The 22,722-nt window shown below is 32.8% G+C and overlaps 1 protein-coding gene across 4 annotated transcripts in view; it reads left to right on the forward strand.

The window, feature by feature from the left end:
* The first annotated feature begins 1,231 nt into the window (after positions 1-1,231).
* LOC143255122 (zinc transporter ZIP10-like) overlaps positions 1,232-22,722 on the forward strand; it is a 31,913-nt gene continuing 10,422 nt past the window's right edge. For 2 of the 4 annotated variants that reach the window (XM_076510307.1, XM_076510310.1), the window contains exons 1-6: positions 1,232-1,387; positions 2,434-2,564; positions 4,654-4,747; positions 13,170-13,785; positions 17,084-17,199; positions 20,531-20,744. In XM_076510307.1, the coding sequence (XP_076366422.1) occupies positions 13,341-13,785; positions 17,084-17,199; positions 20,531-20,744 (775 nt within the window). In that variant the 5' untranslated portion in view covers positions 1,232-1,387; positions 2,434-2,564; positions 4,654-4,747; positions 13,170-13,340. Of the gene's footprint in view, positions 1,388-1,721; positions 2,043-2,433; positions 2,565-4,653; positions 4,748-13,166; positions 13,786-17,083; positions 17,200-20,530; positions 20,745-22,722 lie in introns of those variants that run through there. The other 2 variants (XM_076510308.1, XM_076510309.1) reach the window with 2 other exon arrangements.

Here is a 22,722-nt window from a genome sequence, read left to right on the forward strand (position 1 = left end):
CCATGGATTGGGTCAAAAGTGATTGTTATGACATTTGGACTCATAAAAGTCTCTAACAAAATTGGTGGTACCAGCTGAGAAATTGTAGTTGTCTTTATAACTTTTCTTCTGTCTGCCTCTTTTTCCTCAGCTGGTACCACCAACACCACCACTATTGGTGCAACCCCCACCTCTATAAAAAAAAAATGAACAATACTGAAACGCCTTGAGATGCTTTGTTGGAGGCTTCTATGAATCCAGAAGTCATAACAACCACTTTTGACCCAATCCATGGGATTATAAGATTCTGAGGTCTGACGAAGACCCGAAATCTAGCAGAATGCCTAAGAATTCGTAGAAAAAATATTTGGGTCAACAATGCTCACATGCCAAGTGTCGGTGTACCGAGTTCTGCTTTTGCAACTGGACCTCCACTGTACCATCAATGATAAAACCACAACACCATCTGTAGTTTCTCACATTTTTGCTGGCTTCGGTTTCAGCCTTCTACTCCCTTTTTCTTATCACCAACTAAATGAAGAGAACCGTGGATAATGTGTCTGGAGTAGGAGAACAAAAGATGTAGCTGGAGTGACACTAATTAACCCAGGGTGGTCAGAGGACTCCTCCAAGTCAACTTGGGGGAACTTAAAAAATCTGGTAAAAGCAAAGCATATCACTTGTTACACAACATCTTGCATTGAAACGTCCATAGCTACCATGGGGAGCTTGCTATTGGAGATGAAACTTCATGCTCCAAGAGAGTTTCAAAATTCTTTTCCCATGTGTTTTGGTAAAACAATTAATTTTTTAATAGTGTAATCATTATACTGTGTACTCTCATAAAACTAAGTGGTTTTACATATTGTGATCATTATGAAGTATAGACTCTATAAATTATTTTACATGTTTTTGCTCTGTTGAAAAGTTTCTTCATATAATGAAATTGGTTTACATAACGTAGTCGATTTTAAACATGTCTCTTCTTGAAAGTCCAGAAAAAAAAAAAGAAATATTTCTAGTTCATACGTGTGTATGTATATAAATAAACTATTGATGTTAATTTTTTTCGGTTCTATACTGTGTTCTCATATTATTTTTTAGTTTATTTGTTTGCTTTTCTCACCTACTTGTCATATTGTCAATCTTGTTTGTTCGTGGTGAGGTTAAGTATCATTCCTGAGGTTACTTATATTTGTATATACATATGAATAGTACAACTTAAGCCCTCTCTTCTTTATAACCCAGTCAGTTCTAGAAATTCAGGAAACGAACAGAAGCTGGGGATACTTAAAACGATTTGGTGCTTTTGAGGTTATCTTTTCGATTGTTAAAAGAAGCAGGAAAAAGGTGGGGAAGGAAGCAAACTACGTGTTCCAGAAAAACCAGTTTCTTAAAATAACAAAAGGTAGGTAGTGACACTTTTTTTTGAAACAGACTAGGGAGTAACCTAGAAATTAACTGGTTGTATAGAGCTGTAGCCATGATATATGTTTAAAAACCAAAAATCAACAACGCAACGTCAAGTATACAAACTTACATACCAACGTACAGGTGCACACTTGTTATTGACAATTGTGATCTGCTGCTAAAGCAAGAGAAACATGTCTGAGGAATTTTATTTGGCTTATTTTCCAAAAGCATGATAGGGCGTTTTTATAATGTAGGTGTCCTTCGATATTTGCACTTGTTTTCTTCCTACTGAGACTCTGTCTTCCTTGACATCACCTCAAAAGAGTTTTTTGTAGCCAGAATTAGAGTGGATAAAGTGTTGTTGTTATTATCATTATTATTTAGAGAAACTTGTCACTCTTTATAAGATGTTTGACCACTAGTTTTTTAATTTTTTTTCATTATTTAAATAAAACAAAATATTAGAAGCAGATGTATTTATTCTACTTCTCTTCTCGATTGAGATCTGCTAGCAAGAGATAAGGTAATGTGATTAACTATACATATACAACTTATATCACAGCTGTTGTTTCACAGTATATATATCTCAAAGAAATAATTGTGGGAATTGTTGGAAGATTTACTGTCCGATCAGAAAAGAAATAATCCAGGTGAGTTCAGTGCACATTATCCGTTTCCTATTTACTGAAATAATGTACCGTTGTTATTTTTCTAAGGAATATAAGCATATTCATACAAACACAGGTGATTAAAAATAATGAACTGAAAAATGTAAACAATTTCAAGAATACCTGCTGATCTTTATAAACTTTATTTTGTTTTTGCCCTTTCTTTACGAGCGCGCGTGTGTGAAAACGTGGTTTCGTCAGTGTTCAATACATTCTGATAGGCAATATTTTGAAGTTTAAAACGAGCAGTTTTAGTCACCTAAGTCAGTCATATGTAGTTAAGAGCATCGTATATTCCTAAACTACCTTCACTGTAACACACTAACCATACTATAGAAACAGTAAGAACACATTTTTTTTTTCTCTGTTACAGCGCTCAAACTAACTTTATAGTGTACGTGTGTCATGATAGTAAAGCCACACCGAGCTGTCTGTTATGTCCACCGAGGAGAATCGAATTCCTGATTTTAGCGTTGTATATCCGAAGGCATACTGCCCAGTGAAGTGAGTAAGAAAAAACAAAAGAAGCTTTTTCTTGCACAATTATAAATTAAACCATAATACCTCGTGCATCTCGAGGACAGCAACTTCGTCTTCATTGGCTGTTATTCCATAATTATTAATAAGTTCCAATGTATAGTGAGTTACCTATATAGGTGAGAAACAAACAGTAACTCATAAATTAATGAAAACCATTTCTTTACAAGAAACGGACAAGAAATACGTAACGCCATAAATCAACAAAGAAGGAAACAGAACCTATCGATAATGTTTAGAATGGCTTAAATTATCACTTTAGTAATCTGGGAATGAGCGCTAATTTTGGCAGAAGTAACGTTTCCTACAATTCGTTCAACATAATTATTTATATTAGTCCTAAATACATTTGGTGACCTAAAAATACAGGTTTGTTTTGTTTTGAATTTCGCGCAAAGCTACTCGAGGGCTATCTGCGCTAGCCGTCCCTGATTTAGCAGTGATAGATTAGAGGGAAGGCAGCTAGTCATCACCACCCACCGCCGACTCTTGGGCTACTCTTTTACCAACGAATAGTGGAATTGACCGTCACATTATAACGCCCACACGGCTGAAAGGGCGAGCATGTTTGATGCGACGGGGATTCGAACCCTCGATCCTCATATTACGAGCCGGGTGCCTTAACCACCTGGCTATGCCGGGCCCCTAAATATACAGAAATAATGTTATAACTTTAAAACATCAACAAAGGTATGATTTAAAAAAGAGCACAAATAAGTTTCTGTCCTTTTCATTCAAAATATACAATTTTGTTTTCTGCATCATTAGTAATATGCTTGGTTTTCGAAGGTATTTCTATTTTCTGAACTTTCGGTATTTGCTATGGGTTGTCGTTGTTTGTTCTTAAGCTATCTGTGCTCTGTCCACTGTTCTAGCGGTCTCAGTCTACAATTATACTGCTGTGTCACTGGGAGCAAAACTTTGGTATTTACATGAATAATTGCATTTTTAGACGAAGTAAAGAGCACATACTTTGGACTTCCCATAATGACTATTTCAAACCCGTTCAACGATTTGTTTTGAGTTTCGAGGCTATCTATCTGCACTAGCTCTCCCTAATTTAGCAGTAAAAGACTAGACAGAAAGTAGCTAGCTAGCTAGTCATGACCACTAACTGCTATTTTGTAGAGTAGTTGGAATAAGCAGTTCTGAAAAACTACAACAGACGCACAACACTTTTTACGATAATATGTCACTAAAATCATGAAAAGTTCAGGACTATACGAAAGCCAGTGATAAAGTTAAGATTATATCTGAACAGATCTTGTCGAGTGCGTTCTCAAAAAACATATAGTTTTACATATTTTTCTGACAACTAGACCAAAATGTCGCTACAATGTTGCTTTGAAACGTGTTCTAAGGAGGTAAGTGAATGTTAACATTTTTTTATTTACACAGTTTATGTTTTGTTAGTGACATTCGATTTATGCACGTATTTCTTCCTTTTGACGTTCTGTCTTCCTTGAGATAAACCCAGAAAGCAGTCTGTTCTATACATTTCAAAAACCAGATCCAGCCTGCATTGTTATTATTAGTGCACTGATGTTTAGAGAAACTTATCATATTCCATAAAGCATGTAACCAATGGGATTACATTTTTTTCGTTATTTAATTATAATAGATAATAAATGAATATTTAGTAAGATAAAATATAACTTGAAGAAATACTTCTGATACTTCTTTATTTGGCTCGGCATGGAAAGGTGGTTAGGGAGCTCGACTCATAATCTGAGGGTCACGGGTTCGAATCCACCTCCCACCAAAATGCTCGCATTTTCAGCCCTGGGGGCGTTATAATGTCACGATCGATCCCATTATTCGTTCATAAAAGAGTAGCCCAAGAGTTGGCGGTGGGTGATGATGACTAACTCCTAGAGGGATCTAGTCTTACACTGCTAAATTGGGGATGGCGAGCGCAGATGGCCATCGTGTAGCTTTGTGCGGAATAAAAAAAACAACAAATCTTCTCGAGTGACATCTTCCACAAGGGGATAGGTTAGTATGCGTGACGTCATCTATAGAGTGTGTATATCAAAACTGTTTCTTCTGTTTATAGTTCAATGAAATAACTGCTGTGAATGAGACTGATGATAAACTGCTCGGTATAAAGCATCGAACTGAGAGAATACAGGATAGATCTTATAATCCAGGTGAGGTTTTCACACTTAACTTCTTCCAGTTTATTGAAATAACTTTCATTATTTTTCTGAGTTAGTGTATTAAACAGGAACTTTTTTTCACATACGCATAAAATACGTGTACTTTTCTTTTTAAGTAGCAACTCAACTATTATAATTAATTTCAAGTGTACCTGTTAATCTTAGAAAAAAATAACCGATTCACTGATTTCTTTGTGGCATTAAATCTTTTTAACACTTTAGATTTAATCATGTTTTGAGACACATTACCATGAAAATAAAAAACAATTTTCGGCATCATATTTTGACGAAGAAAGTTTCAGTCATCTGGGATCAACGATGTATAATTACATTTATATGTCCCCCACTAGTGCAGTGGTAATTCCACGGATTTACAACGCTAAAATTAGGGGTTCGATTCCCCTCGGTGGACTCAGCAAAGAGCCCGATGTGGCTTTGCTGTAAGAAAGCACGTACCCTTACTTAAATATATATATTTTTACTACAATTAGTAATAAATTAATATCTGTCTTCTAGTGTTTCAACGAAGTTTATATGATTATTAAAGAATAATAACTTATTCTATAAAATAAACATAAAGATGGTGAACTTCAGGATTTCTTTTTATTATTAAACACAAACCTACATAATGTGCTATCTGTGCTTTGCCCACCACGGGTATCGGCCCGGAATGGCCAGGCGGTTAAGGAGCTCGACTCGTAATCTAAAGATCGCGGATTCGAATCCCCGTCACACCAAACATGCTCGCCCTTTCAGCCGCGAGGGCATTATAATGTTACGGTCAATCCCACTATTCGTTAGTAAAAAGAGTAGTCCAAGAGTTGGCGGTGGGTAGCAATGGCTATCTGTCTTCCCTCTAGTCTTACACTGATCAATTACGGACGGCTAGCGCAGATAGCCTTCGAGTAGCTTTGCACAAAATTCAGAACAAACTAAACCATTGGTATTAAAAGCTAGTTTCTAGGGCCATAAGTCCATTGAAATACCGCTGTGCCACTTGGGCTTTGAGCATTTTAAGAATAGGCGCTTTTAATGGTTTGTTTCGTGGAATTTCTGCTCAAAGTTCTATCTGCGCTAGCCGTCCGTAATAGTGAAGTAATGTACTGTAGAGAAGGCAACAAATTAACAACATCAGCCGCCAACTCTTTAGTTTCTCTCTACCAATGATTGACTTTAACATTATAACGACACCCGTGGCTGAAAAGGCAAGCACGTTCGGTGAAGAGAAACAGTAGCTGCATAATCATTATTAAGTTAGCTAGCGCTATAGTTTAGAAAAAACAATAAATGATAAATTAATAAAGCCAATCTTGTATAATAAACGAACAAGAAATACTTAATAATAAAACTAAACATACGTATAATGTTTAGAATGTGTTGAATTATTCCTTGACTACACTTGCTATTAGTGTTAGTTCTGATTGTAATTACAATACTTGGGAAGTTCGATCAGCTTAGAGTGTCTTGTTAGTCCTAAACACATATGCTGATCTAAAATGCGAAAATAATGTTATAACTTAAGAAATCAATAATAACGGTATTGAAAAAACCTAGAGTAAAGAATAATTGAAAATAAAACTAAATTTGTTTTAAACGAATATCTAGAGGGTGTGTGTTTTCCTATACCAAAGCCACCTTGGGCTATCTGCTGAGCCCACCGAGTGGAATCGAAGCCCTCATTTTAGCTTTGTAAACCCGTGGACTTACCGCTGTACTAGCGGGGGCAATTTAGAGGGAGAGAAGTGACTAGTAATATATTTGATTCATAATAATAAATGTGATTATCTTTTTTTATATCAACCCTATTGTTACCGTAGCTTGAAAAACAAGACGGCAATTAAATGTGAAGTTTTTATTGTCTATATAATGACATAGGAAGCTTTTAAGCTATGCAGAAAATCAAATTAGTATTAGGGAAGTATGGAAGACGTCACCATAAGCGTAAGGGAAGAGGGAAGTGCAGGTGATATTGTGCACTGCAAAGGGAAAACGTGTTGGAGAAATGGACGTATCAACTCTCGGAGCTCAATTTCAGACAGCAGTGTTTGTGTGTTGATATTGTGTGCAGGGGCGTAGATCCTGGGAGGGATGGGGAGTATACATCCCCCCTTCATTTTAGGTGGGGGATATGGTGCATACAATCATCCCCCCCTACAGTTTGGTCTGATGAATTGTTTTATTGTATCACAGGCTTACAAACTGTGTGTTTGTTCTTGTGATTCTTGTGTTCTTACCAACCGAATTACATAATTAGGCCTAGATGTAAGCTTTTTCAGTTGCCGAAATGTACATCTTTAATATAGGCGTGTTTTTAAGCTTTTCGATCTTAGCGATAGTTCGTAAGTACCAGTAAGTAGGCCTATGTATACATGCAAGTATCTGTGACTGCATGTTTACAGCTTTCGGGTTCACGTAATCAGAGATTACCAATTTGCAAATTGAACAGTCCACATAAGTGGTTGCAAAAATCATTCCCCCCCATCGGGTGTAAAAAATCTACGCCCCTGATTGTGTGTGTGAATTTCTTCACTTATTTGTAATCACTTAGAGTACCACTACCATCACGCTGTTGAGATTTAATATTTGTTCCCGACAACCAAGATTTTAAAGCGTGGCTAGATCCGCTGTTTTTTATTGGACCATTCAACTCAAAATGAGTGCCTTTTGTAGTAGAGGTGTCTAGTGGGTACCAAGTAATATTGGCCTGAAGACAAAAGGCGGAAGTATTTCGAAACGTCGTCCTCTGCACTTGTGTCTCCACAACAGGAAGTTCCCGTCCATTCTACAAATCTTCATCATGAATACTCTGTTTAAACAATCCATCATAAGATATTGGAATAAGTTTAACCCACTTACATTTAACCTCGCAGTCAATGATACGTCTACCACGGTCATCAAATTATTTCAGAATTCTACATACTTCATATGTGAATAGACTAGGTGTGTCACTTAACTGTTTTAATTACTTCAAATAGACAGCACTCCCTTTAGATTTTACAAACTTATGCATTCAACTACAAAGTAACATAACTTACAAAACGTGTAGTACTCGAAACACGAGTTTTCTTCTAGTGGAAGAGTTTTATAATAACTTGTTTGTCTGGCCCGTTGCCCAGTATTTAGGCTAATTAATTATAATATTCATATGACAACAATGCCTGTAATGTTTTTTCTCTAAGTTGTATGATTATGATTTACGTGAAAGTCGTAGAACTTGTTTATAAATTTGTTTAACTGTGAACATGTTTGAGTAAATTAACTGAAATGTGTTTGTAAATGAACTAACTTCTTATTTTTAAAAGACAAAACTATCTCATGTTTAGGCTTCTCGTAAATCTTTCACTTCCATTTATTTAGCAAAGAAAGCGCGATATTTTTTACGTAATTTGAACCATTTGCCAATCATATTAAACCTGTTCAAATAATTCAGCGGAAAGAGATCTCGTGTGAACGTATAATTTCTTAATTGTAAACAAGAGAAACTGACAATACATTCTTTTAATTTTCGTGTTTATATTTCTTTGTTATTATTCGGTGTCAATGTGAGAATATCAATTAATAAATGCTTAAAGAAGTACTTCAGTCTGGCGCGTTATATGAGTAGATAAACAGTTCAAGTTCCAATCATAACGCTGAGAACTTTAGCTAAGCTTTTCTTGGTAAGTTTAAAGTACGCTAAGTGTTTCTTTAAAATGACGATATTTGAAGCTGTTGCAAAAGATAGCGTTCATCTTGTATAAGTAACACATATAGATTATACTTTGACTACAATCATAAATGGACTTCATGAGAACAAATGAAGAAAAGAATAATTATTAGGTAAGAAAGATTAGCTATTATTGCGTCAAAAGTATTTGGACCCCATTCCTCTAGCTACATACGAGTTTATTCTCACCAAATATTCAAGTGAATCTTATCACGTATTGCCCGAGTCCCTTTCTTTATATATATAGCTTGTCAGTTTTAATAGGAAGCTCAAGTAAATGTGATGTGAGAAAAGAACCTCGTGAATCTTAAAGAGGAGTGGCTACTGTATTTGTGATATGAGCGTCTACAATAAATTTAAGCCTATTTACAACCAAGTGAGATTAGGGCAATATATTGAGTAAATGGTAGACAACTAGATGTGCTTATATCAAACATTGTCTCAACTCCTTAAATGAATCATTCATCGAGAAACCTAATTTTTCAAACTGGTTTTGAAAGGAACCACACAAGTAACATTAAGTTGATCATACTAGAAGCAAAGAAAGTTCAAGAGTGAAAGCCGTTAGGTTTCATCAGTGCATTATTAGGAAAGGATTTTCTCTTTCTCAAAATGTGGGATAAGTTAATACTAGTACAACGAGGAACGTTATATTAATTCTATAAACAAAATTAAGGTGACTGAAAAATCGAGAAAGTTGAGCAAATCTTTGGAATATCCTTTAACTTAAGTATCACAGATTGATTATTAATTATTAAAATAAGTAACTGGTGTTAATAACGCCCAGACATGTATTGTTTTACAACATTTGAAGTGTGAATTAATTTCCTAGTTAAATCTATGCCTACTTCGAATCATTATTATTTTGGAGATAATATTACCTTTTACACCAGTAAACCTTGGATAGTTGGCATTAAACTGTGAAATGTACCACAATAAAGCTGTTATAACTTAAAGGTTATCATAATTAGTGATGACGAGAAAACCCATTTGTAGAGAAAAATATATATGTAAATTTTCTCAACCCAAACCAGCCGTTTTTACATATATAATTAAAGATTATCATAACTAGAATCATATATTTAAAAATTCACTTATCTTTCTTTTCATCTGTTATATCTTCCTTATGTAATACAACATAAATTGCCACTTTTTATTTTAACGCCCAGCCTAATTGACGAGTTATCGTATTGAATAAAAGGCTCTTAGGCACTAACTTGTGGGAAATAAAAGATAGATTTAAAAAGCTATTTTGAATGCCTTTGGTATCGTGTCTGCAATGAAATTAAGGAGAGTGTAGAAAAAAAATACACCCACAGTTAGTATTATTTAAACTTAAAATTTTAGGCCTATTGGTTTATAATGCTTCATAATCTTTTACTGTTACTTTTAAAAATTTTCACTGTTAATTAACACACCAATGTTCATGTCATATGAATGCAAGCTATGTATAATTTTGAAACGGCCTAATGTAACTAGCCTTTACTGGGTATTTAACAACATCAATACCCAAATACCGACACAGTGAAACTTTACAATTAGGGTTCAACAAAACAATTTATTAAACTATAACAATATCTTAAATAAACTTAGCACTTACCGAAAACACAGTTAAGAAACACGTGCCTATCCAAGACTTTATACTAATGTTAATGAACAATAAAACACAAATATTAATAATTTCAAATACTGGAACAGGGAAAAGAATCAGAAGAAGAAAATCTAATTACGGAAAACATAACATAATATTAGAAAATCACATTTTTACATTAATGACAATATTGAATAACAAATAGAAGTAATTCAATAATTATATCGTTCGTTAAATATCTCATAACTAAGTTTACGAAGTTTAGGGCAGAGTATTCCCCGTGTGAGGTCACGAATGTACATCCCATGTGATTATAAATTTACATAATATTTTGCTACATTGATAAATGAACGATAAACAAAAATAATAAAAAACATAGAATTAGTTACTTCATAATTTAACTGAGAACTTCACTAATTTTCTCGCCACCTTGTGTAGTTGTGAGCATTTTATTTAATGACCTCAATTAATATTGCAAGGTTGAGTTTAACAAAGCTGAAGTTTTCATCAGTATAAAAAGACGGGCGTACTAAACAGATCCTGGGGCTTTACTGAATATATAGCAGATTCGAAAGGTTACTGTTGTGTCAGTATGAGATCGAAAGTGCAGTGAGGATGGAATGAACAAGAAAACCAACTAAACCAGTCTAACATAGGTGATAATAATAACAATAATGTATGTTCAGTGACTAAAAAAAATGTGGTGGCAGGTCAATCTTTAGTGTTTTGGTTGACTAAAAGACTTACATAAGAGACACTTTATCACAAAATTATTTCATGATGAACATGTTCTATAAGCACCAGTTCTATTGAATATTGATATTTAGCCATGATTTCTTGAAGCCATTGTTCCAAGATAATTCAGTTACTGTTCTTCCTGGAGTAAACTATTTTCTTTGTAAAGTAAATAACTGGTGATATAGTTCGTAACTATCAAACTATGTTGGAAAATGGAGTATTATTTGTATATATATATGCACAAAACTACAAACCACCAGTATATAAATACAGCTCTTAACGTTAAAGCCTTCAGAGTTACTACTTTTCTAATATGAGATCAAAAGTGCAGTGAGGGTGGGAACAAACAAAAAACTAAACCAATCTAAGATAGTTTATAATAATAACAATAATGTATGTTCAATGACTAAAAAGTGTGGTGGGGTAGACACGTGTCTTTTCTGCGCTATGTATTTGGTACCCATGATGCAAATGTTATAAAAAGAATAGATAAATTATGACATTACGTATATATGTATAGTTATACTGTGATAAATGCATACAATACAATTACTTACAGAAACAATGGGCATATAAAAATTAGGTAACTCAATTATAAAAAATATTCAAGATTATGTTCGTTTTATGAAATGACTTGCTAAGTTCAACACTAATTGTTTTTTTTTTTATTTTGCACAAAGCTACTCGAGGGCTATCTGTGTTAGCCGTCCCTAATTTAGCAGTGTAAGGCTAGAGGGAAGGCAGCTAGTCATCACCACCCACCGCCAACTCTTGGGCTACTCTTTTACCAACGAATAGGGGGATTGACAGTAACATTATAACGCCTCCACGGCTGGGAGGGCGAGCATGTTTGGCGCGACGGGGATGCGAACCCGCGACCCTCAGATTACGAGTCGCACACTTTAACACGCTTGGCCATGCCAGGCCCACTAATTGTTATTTTAAATTTATCATTAAAAGTATCCAATATTTTACTTCTAATTTTGATTTCTCAACTATTTGTATTCTGAGTTCTGCCTTCCTTCATGAAAATATGATGTTTTTGTAAGTCTTTATTTGATGATCTGGTCAAAGTATTAGTTAAATAAAATTGCTAAAAGTTCTGGGTCGACCTAAAATCTATTGTATCAGACAATAAGATCATATTATCACGCACCTGACCAAACTATTAATTCGCAGCCACTTTCACAATACTAGGAAAACATATTGTTCAACGAAAATCAACTGAACACAAGAATACGAAACCCTCTAATTTAAGCGTTTTCGGTGAATAAAGATAAACTTTTCGAAAGAGCTCGGGTTACATGGTTTCTTATTTTTGCCCTTAATATGTAGTTCTGTAACACTAAAATGTCTTAAATAGGTGGCACAAAAATAATTTATATACATAAATACTTTATTCAACTGCATAACAGAAGAGCGCGATATTTTATCAAATATTGTGTTTTTTCAGCACAAAGCTGCGTGATAGACTCTCTGTCCGTTACGTGGAATCGAACTCCTAATTTTATCATTGTACGCTCGTACCTTTACTACTGACCCACCGAAAGCCATATTTTACGAAATTAAGTTTATAAATGTTTTATATCTTTATCGAAATAATAACGCTACAATTCGGGGTTCCATTCCCCATAGTGACTAGAGCACAGATGGCTGGTTGTGTAGCTTTTTGCTGCAAGTAAACACATTTTTCTTCTCTTTTTGTTTTCCAAATATGGCTATTCAGCCACATTTATATTTTATAATACAGCATGTATTATATATAGTTAATCCACAAAGCTTCCGAGTGGACTGTCTGTACTTTTCTTCATTACTGGTATCGAAAGCCCGATTTCTAGCGTTGTAATCCTTTAGACTTTCCTCTGGGAGTCACTGAAACAAAAGAATGTGAAACTGTATATAATACAACGACGTTTTATTCGTAAAAGATATTTATTTGTAAGACCAGTTTACCAAAATTAGTTTTTGATGTATCTAATCAGTTATTGATGTGCCATAAAAATTACTATAAGTACAAAAAAGAATTAGGATTTTAGTATTTTTATGTTTGGGAGTGGGGAGAAGGCCCCTATATAGACAACTCTTTATGTTACTTTTTTGTGACTGTGATACAATCCTGTACAAATAAGTTTGTTTTCTTTTAAGGCAGAGAAATGAACAGAATATTCAAAGCATATTTCTCTTTTAAATAACATTTTGTTTTTCTCAGATGGATTATTTTTTGCATGCATAAGGAATAGCAGTATATTTTTTGTGAAAAATCGTGACACGAGTAAAATATAATGCGATTAACTGTAACGTAGTATATAATTGTTACCTGTGTTTCTTCTTCATAATACAGTCTGCCAGTTTATTGTTATTATTTACCATTTCAGCAGCTGGGGTAAAGAGTGCTAAATCAGTTGTCACCTTAGAAGCGGAAAAGTAATTTTGCGTGGATATTTTTAACATCACGTTCCCGCAGGGATATTGGCAGACGCCAACGTTTTCTACTTGGACACGTTCCTTCTTGGTGTTCTTCAGTCCACGCGCTTTCATTAGTTTTCGACATGCGTTCTCGAATGACTGAGCTCTTTTGTGTATGCTTATTAGTTTCTTGCCTTACATGCAAGACACTGGGGTCAGAAAGCCGGTATTATCATCCGCTTCACTGTCGTCATCGTCCGCGACGACTGAGATCGTTAGTTGAAGAGCATGGCGATCATCCAAGTATTGTGGAAAAGAAATTTGATCATCATATTTACGTTCAGAAACTCTTCGACAAATATGGCAAAAACGGGGTTATTACATTTAAGGGGTTCAAACACTTGTTAGACAACCTCGGCATTCGGAAAGTACTGATAAACCATAATTTAGAACCTCATTTTGACGATCAAATGAGGTACCATAAAACTGTTGAACATAACGATCATGAACATATGTTGATTAAGGAACAGAAGGCATCATATGGTCATGAGAGAGAACACGCTGATCTCAGTCGAGACATTACAGAAGGTGGGTATATAAGCTGTAGGCTATAATTGAATACTGGGAATACTATAGTGTTAATAATGCTACCATTAGGTTTATGTGTATGAATAATGTGTATGACAAAGTGCGAATGCTTTATCTTAATAGTCATCTCATGTTAACTTTTTACAAAGTACAATTTAGTTACCAACTAAGAAACTTAGAAAGTGGCTAATAATAATGATAAAATCGTATAAGGCGTAAGACAATTAGCACAAAACTATCTTGCTATTCTAACACTAGTAGTACTTTAGGTTGGTTGTTGGGAAAGTGTGTTTAAAGGCGTAGAAACAGAAACTTAGAATTAAACAGTGTTACGTTATCACGACTGAGTTATTATATTTCTGTTATTATTATTGATATTATTACAATATTCGTATCGTTCAATACTGCGCTTAGAATTATAAAAATATAAAGAACATGGTTATCAAATGCGTAATGTAAGTCAGAATCTACACGTTGTATAACTTAGTCATGAATTATAATTATGCATCCTATCATAAAAGTTTTACATTTTGTGCTAAAGTAGTTTAGTTATTCTGTATATATAGACTCTAACCAGATAGGTAAGATAATGTTTTAAATACAGTTTTTGTTTTTCTACCCAGGATTTCACTTCTGTATATGAAAAGCCCTCTTGTAATTAACAGCTAAAGATGTTATCATCTTCACTGTATGTATGTGTGAATAAATAATACTTTTGCAACAATTTTAAAATTAACTCACACAGAAAACACAGGCTGGATCTATTCGTAACTACCAACAACATACGACTGAAAAAAATGTATATATTGACAGTAGTTAATTCTGAAATGTTTGGAGCATAACATTTGGGGCAATGTTTCAATTCTAAAAAAACAAATATTGAAGATACACTGAATTATATGTTTTGCTCATTTTATTTTGACATACACAAGAATGTTGAAAATCCAAAGTGTAGTTGAAACCTCAGTGATGCAGCATTATTTCTTAGTTCAAGATCCAGTGCTAAAAATGATTAATATCTTATTGTGACATAATAATATACACACTTTCAAACTAAACAAGCATACGCCATTAACTTAATACCTTACATATATGAAGGTGAATCTTAAACAGAGCTTAAGCTATTTTAGTTGTAGTTTTATTGTTGCTGTGCTGTTAATTGAAAAGGTTTGAATAATAGTGATAACAAAATTTAAACTCTAAAATTTAATTAATGTCTAAACTTGTGGAAAAATTTGTCTTCTTATGACTTGTACACATAATTTTCATTCCTTTAAACTCACTAAATAAGTATTCACATGAAAAGCTTTATTTAGTTTTGTTTATATGTTTTGGTTGGTTGGCTGCTTTAAATAGAAGACATGACCTTGATGCTGAATATTTGTTTTTAGTAGTGTATGATGTTAATAAATTATTCTGTAGTAAGGCTGTTATTATAAAGTTGAAATCATAATGTTTATTCATGTGATATAGTACATTTAAATGTTCATTTTAATATTTATTTCTGATTATAATTCTTTTGAGGGATTAAAAACCATATTTATCTTTTGGAATCCTTTTTTTTTTTGCAAATAGAGATGTATAAGTATGTTCTTGTTTTGTATTAATGGAATCCATTACATTAAAGCCAGGATACAGTAGAATGGCTGAAATAGAAGATCATGGCATAGCTGTTGAGAAGTACTCAAAGCATTTAGAAAGTGCTCTGTTACTGGTAGTAACACTTGTATGATTTGCAAGTGAAAAGAGGTAATTAATACTTTATCCAAATCAGTAGCTAGACCTCACTTGGAATATTGTGGGATGCAGGTTTGGTTCCTTTGCCAAAAAAAAAAAGAAAAATTGGCTTATTAGACAGGGTTTAAAGAAAAGCTTCTAGGATTATTCTGGGAAAAAAAAAGATTATTTTATGGATGGATTAAGATAATTTATTTTCTCTTGAGAGAAAAGAAAATGTAATTAAGAGGTTGTCCAACTGAATTTTACAAAATTATCTGTGAAATAAATAGGATAAGGGAGTTTGGTGACAATCAAATGAAAGAAAACAAGTTCAAGATGTGGAAAAGATAGGTTAGAGGCTCCAGTTAAGGTAGGTTTGATTTTGTGACAGGATGATTAGCTTATGGAATAACTTGCTTTGACATTAGTAGAGCTTGAACACCTTACTAAGGTTTAAGAGGTACTTTCCAGAAATATAAAGGTTGGATTTCTAGCAAGGTCTCAATTTTTTGCTTACAGTAAGATCAAGGTCAGGAGAAACATTTTTCTCCATCTTGCATCTGCTCTTGTCCTACAAATACACAGATAGGTGTATATACCTTTGTACATAGTGTTATTAACTGTAAACAATCTTTTGTTTTTTTTCTCTCTTTTACTGAAGAGATATGAACATTTTATCTTTTGGCTTCAGAGTTTTGACCTTAATTTACTATAGCATTATTTGGAGGTCAACTCAGGATGAACTGATGAACCACTTTGGGTAAAGGGACAGTACTAAAGGACAAAATGGTCTTTTAATATCTGTTATGATATGTGTGTAAAGATTCAAATCTTGATTAGGTATTTCAAAATGAAGAAAATTTTTTTATATTCATAGAGTAAAATTATTAGAGTGAATGGCATATATGCCTTAGAAGCTGAGTAACAACATATTTAATATTTATTAAATATACCTTACTTTTTGTTGTAATTTACTACTTGTCCACTGCCAGATGATATTCTGACTGTAATAAGTATTGTAATGAAGCTACGCATGCAACACCAAACTCTGTGTATTACATGTCACAACATGCCTTATATGACTTGTATGTTGAGAATTTTGTTGAGTTAGTTTTGTATATGAAAGTAGATTTAAATGGTAAAAAAAAACAACAACTTTAAGTCTAATTAAAGAGAATGTAGGAGATTTTTCTAGATCTTGTGGGATTTTCTTAGTTGAGCAAGTTTTTCAAGTAGGAGAAATTATCCTTTGAATTAAGATAATTTTTCTGTTTGCAATAAAAAAAAATTATATTTTGAAGTATTCATTTACATAGATACATATATGAATTTCTGAACAAGCCATATCATAATAAAAGTTGGATTTTAGTTTCAAATAAAACTTACAAAATAACTTGCAATAAAAATATCTGTTATGTTCATGTCAGTCCAATGACAACAGTGAAAGTTTTTAAATATTTATGTTGCTGTTTTATTTTACTTGTTTGAAAAATATCAGACTAATAATTGAAAATGCATGTGTACTCATGTATTACTATATATATATATATATATATATATATTCCACATATTTTGTTAGGAGATTCTCCATTACATATTCCTGAGTTCAAAGAGTTATCAGACAACAAAACTGTGAATGGGGACAGAACCAATGTTTCGGATCACCACCATCCATCATTGGTTGTAGGTGGTAGAGTGAGTTAAAAATTATTATTTTTTACTTAGTTTTAGATATAAGAACTGTAATAGTGTAAGCTTTGTATATAGTCTCTGAAATGCAAATGCCACTGATAAAACAAAAGACAATCTGTGAAGATGTCATTCTGAAGAGGTCAAAAATAGTTTATTGGATTTTGTTTTAGATAACTGACTGTAGGTGAACAAAGTATATTATAAAGGTGAAACATATCTTTATTTTTAGAATACTGGAGCTTATTTCTACTTTCTGTGAACTCTCTTCATTTACATTAGATGAGGTATTTTTTACATGAGAGAGAAACTTAAGCAAAAACAGACTGTGCTTGAAAATTGTAGGAACAACTAATCCAAATTCATTATTAATTAGTGATATTTGTTGCAGTGTTCAGTTTAGAGTATTATCTGCTCAGGCCTTGAATACTGGTAGCTTTTAACAATTTCATATAAGGCTTAATTAGTTTTTATTGATTAAAGTCATTATATATCTTAATTGGAACTTCAACCCAAATCTCATGGCTTATACTATTGTTCTGGGACTAATGCTCTTTTTAATTTAGATCCCAGGACTCATTTCCTAAGGATATACCACATCCTCTCATTTAGTACATAAGCTGGTATGGTGATTTGAGAAGTTGTTTATACCTATATCTGAAACAAGAGTAATTCAGTCTAGCATTTCAACTTTTGCAAATACTTTGATAACAAAAGCAACTCAGTTGTTTCAGTAGTTCACTTTGACATAAGAAGCAACTCCTTAAACTGCATCCACTGTTTATATCCATCCTGCGCATTAAGTTAACATGGAAGGATAGCAAGGGGTCTGTTGGTCTATCAGTGCTATTCCATTCACTTAAAGAAAACAACAACTTTAATCCAGTCTGATAATCTAAATATTTATTTAGCCTTCCTTTAAATTTTCTGCAGTTACCATATTCAAAGGCAGTCCATACCAAAAGCATACCATCCTCTTAGAAAAGTAAAATGTCCAAGTGGAAGATAAATCCTTCCCTGCCAAGACTCATATCTGTGTCTCCTTGTCAATTTTGTTAGAAAAGTAAAACTGTCTAAGTGGAAGATGAGTCCTTCACTGTCAAAACTTGTATCTGTGTCTCCTTGTCCATTGTTTTAAAAAAGTAAAACTGTCTGAGTAGAAGATGACTCCTTACCTGCCAGGACTTATACTGGTATCATCTTGTTCTACTATTGTCATCATTAAATATGAAAAAAGATGATGCATCATTACTATCATTTCTCTTGATGATGTTAATCATATCTACTCTAACTCTTCATTTTTCAAAAGAAAACAATTTTGGAGGTCATAACCTGTTCTTATATGATAACCTTTCCATCTCAGTATCCTGTTCAACATCTTTCCTAATGTAAGGATCCATGCCAAAAAGGATACTCTAAACAAGGCTTACCCGTGACCAATACAAGGAAATGATACTTTCTTTAGACTTGTATTAATATTTCTGTAAATACCACCCACGACTGTGTTTGCCCTGCCAATACCAACAGTACAGTTTTTGGATGGATAAAGAGACTGGTAAACTAAAATGTCAAGATCATTTTCTTCCATTATGCCATTTAAGGTTATTCTCATCACAATTATACATATATAATTTAAACTATGATATCCCACATGCATTATCATATATTTATTGTAATTAAAAGCTACCAAACATTTATTTGCCTAACTCCCAAAATTATCTGAATTCTTTTGTATAGCAGCAGCCAGAAACACCTGACACCTTAATATCACCATCAATTTTAAACAGTTTATTGCCCATTACTTTATCTATGTCTTTGATGTAAATCATAATGGCCAAAGCTCCTAACACTCAAGTCCCAATGTTTCCCATTTGCAACATTAATCCTAGTTGACTGAACTCCAATTATAGCACACCTTTGCTTTCTTCCATTCAGCCATTTTTCATTCAACAAATCAATTTATCCCCCACCCCAACAGGAATCAGTTTTTCAACACCCATCTTATGGGATACTTTCTGAAAATCCACACCCTTATTGTAACTTATGTAACGGAAGATAACATCTTCAAAGTATGTCATATAATTAGTAAAGTTAGATTATTCTTCTTATTCTTCTAGAGAAACAGTGTTAGCTATCCAACAAAAATTCAAACTGTTAAATGATTTTACAAATCACTTATAACCCGTTAATTTTAGTCCTGCTTGGCTAACTGCTTAAGTATATATAATGCCTCAGGTTGAAACTGGGAACAAACCTTTGAAAATCTGTAACTGCCACAGGTACATGTAAATTGTGCACTCTGTGTATTTTCATATATTGCAGTCACAATATATAAGTGCATTATGATGATAAACTTTGGTCTTAAAGCTCATTGTTAAATAGTTGTTTAGACCATACCCATGTTTGATGGTTATTTTTAAAATAATTGTATAAATTAAAAGTTTCTCAAGTAATGAGAACTTTGTAAAGAAAAAACTTTGTCTGTAAATGGACGACTGAAATATTGATAGCCATTGTTAAGTTGCTTGTTGAGTCATAGGTATTTATAAATGCAACTTAAAATTTTCAAATCTAATATTCAGTTGAGCTTAAGTTTTTATATATGTAATCTACAGTAGATTGCATGACTTTGTATGCTCTAAATGTTTGGAAAGTATGGGCCATTTGTGGTTCCATGGACCACATCTCTTTTGTGAGATCATTATGTATCACATGGAAGAAAAACATTTTACTCGCAAATACATTTTTAATAGGAATGTCTGCTTTCACTAAGACATAGAAGTAATAAATTCTAACCCTCTGGTGTTTGTCATGTATAGTTCAGCCCTTTATAGGTAAAGGGTAATTGGATCATTCTGCTTTTGAAGTTAGATTCATATACTGTAGCTTAATGAGACTTTTGTTGAACAGTATATAATGGTCAATATGGAGCTGCTTATAAAGTATTACAAATGGTTTATTTTTCCTTCAAAAAATAACATTTTTCTTATTAAAATATTGACAAAAACATATTTTTCACATTTACCAGACTGTTTGGTACATTTATCATGTAAGTTTCAATCCATGGTTTTTTCAAGTAAATTACTTAGAAACTTGAAGTGATTTATGAAAATTGCTTCTAGTCATTTTAAATTGATATGTAAACTTTTACCTACATATATCAAACAAAATTTAAACTATATTAAGCTGTTATTGTAATATTAATATTTATTAATAAGAGCATTTTTTGATGTTTAAATTAGGTACATGGAAGTTGGTTTGAAAAATAGTATAGACAGTGAGTGTATGTTTAAATATTTATTTTAAAGTAACATTTCTGGTGGTGATTTTATTTCAGTGTTTGACAACATCTGAACTTTTGAGTGCTTTTGATCTCCAACCTGAATCAAAATTAACACCTGCTGAATTTTTTAACTTCTGTCCTGCCATCATTTATGAGCTTGATAAGGAACATTGCAAACATTTACCTGTTTATAATTCACATGTTCCAACGCATCATGATCATGAAAAAGAAAACGTGGAGACAATTAATAATCATCTTTCTTCATCTGGTAAGTCTGCCTAAAGTACAATAAATGACAAAATAATTAAAAAGATATGTCTTTTGTAAACCTGTGGGCTTTGTCATGGTCAGGATGGAGAGTTGCTTGTTGGGTACTGAGCCTTGTTACCTCAGTTTGTAAAACTGTTCACGTGGATTAGGAGACTTTGGTTCAATCCCCAGTCAGCACAGAATTTTTAACATCGTGATATATGGAATTGTTTATGTATGTGAATTAGTACTTCTGATTTGGAAGTGCCTTGTTGCACGTGTTGCTGGCTTACAATACTAGGCTGTGCTGTGTATGGGCTCTAGGTTGAGCCTTGTTTTGGGGGACGGATGTAGTTGTCAAAATGGAGGGTTATGTGCATCAATATGTAGACCTATTGCTTATCAGCATTTAGTCCTGTTAGCTCATTTGGAATAAACTATAATTTGAGAATCATGGGTTCAAACTCAAATTATGGCAAATTTATTAACATCCTGATACATTATAGCTTATATTAGCAAAACTGATATCATGTGCATGTGATGAAAGTGGATTTTGTATTGTCACAAATTCACACCACATAAGTGATTGTACTTGTATAGTATTAATGTAGCTATTTCAAGGTAGACATTTCAGTTTTCCATTTGAAACTTGAATGGTCCATGTTCATTATTAGGAAATAAAACTAATTAAATTACGTATTAGCAAACTAACAAAAACAAAGTGATAATACATCTACTGTCCACTTCCAATCATTTATCAATAACAAAATAGAAACATAATAGATTATCTTGACATTTCTGAGCCATGAGGCTATTTGTTTGCATTATGATTTGGTGGTGAACAAATGGTTTTTGTGTTATATTAGCCTTTACAGAAGTACTTAACAATTGATTTCTTGGTATAATAGGCAGAGACCTCTATAGCTAACTTTTACTATTAAATAGCAGATATTTTCTTAATGATTTAAAATATGTGTAGATCACTATGGAGTCCCCTATATTTTCCTTTAATATGAAGTTTTCCATCTTAGAAATGGGTATGGTTCTTTAATTTGGTGGTGTTAGTTTAGTGCATGTTTGCTGGTTTACATTATAATGTACAACTAGTTTAGTGGACAAAAGGATGCTATAGAATGAAGTGTTTATATTAAAATCAACACTGCAGAATAATATGTTTATATTGAAGTCAATTACAAATGTGATCTGTTGGTATATCTATATAGTCAGTCACTTAACTGAATATCCAGTAGAATATTAAGACCTTTTAATTTTCTTCAATTTTTTCTGATTATTATATGTTTGAATCAGTAAAGTTTTATGAGTAGTTGTAATCATTCCAGGTGTTACACATGAATTGATGAATTTGTTTTTTATTTCACTTCTCATAACAGTAATTGCTTTTCTTTAATTATTTATTTTATTTTGAAGTTTATAAATTTCCTCTTTTAAAGACCTTGATTATCACGTGATTGAATAACTTTATAATTTTTGCAGCTCCTTCATACACTTACTTCTTACTAATTAAATTGTTATAACTTCAAAAACATAAATAAAATGGTAGGGGTTAGGAACCTTAAAGATGTTTCCTGTAATACCTCAAATGAGCAGTACTGTTCTCAGTTTATTCATTGATAGTACACAGCGTGTTTGTTAATCTGTATAATAATTATTATTATTGTTTTTCATAGCTTCTCTTAGTTGCTGATGTTTTATAATATTTGATTAATTTAGATTATATTTTCAACTGTTTAACTTAAATCTGTTGTAGTATCTCATTTTAAACATTTGGTATATTATTCAGTACAGCTGAGCTCTTTTTGTAATTAAAACAAATGAAACAATGTTTCGTAGCACTGTGATATTCATAGTTATTTTTCAAAACAATTTCAAGATCTTGTTTAATTATTTCTAATGAATAAGTATATCATTATAACCAATATTACTGCTTAATTTCTGAACAGAAACTTATAATATATTTTTTAACCATTCTCTCAACT

The sequence above is a fragment of the Tachypleus tridentatus genome, chromosome 7 (genome assembly GCF_004210375.1).
Source record: "Tachypleus tridentatus isolate NWPU-2018 chromosome 7, ASM421037v1, whole genome shotgun sequence".
Classification (NCBI taxonomy): Eukaryota; Metazoa; Arthropoda; class Merostomata; order Xiphosura; family Limulidae; genus Tachypleus; species Tachypleus tridentatus.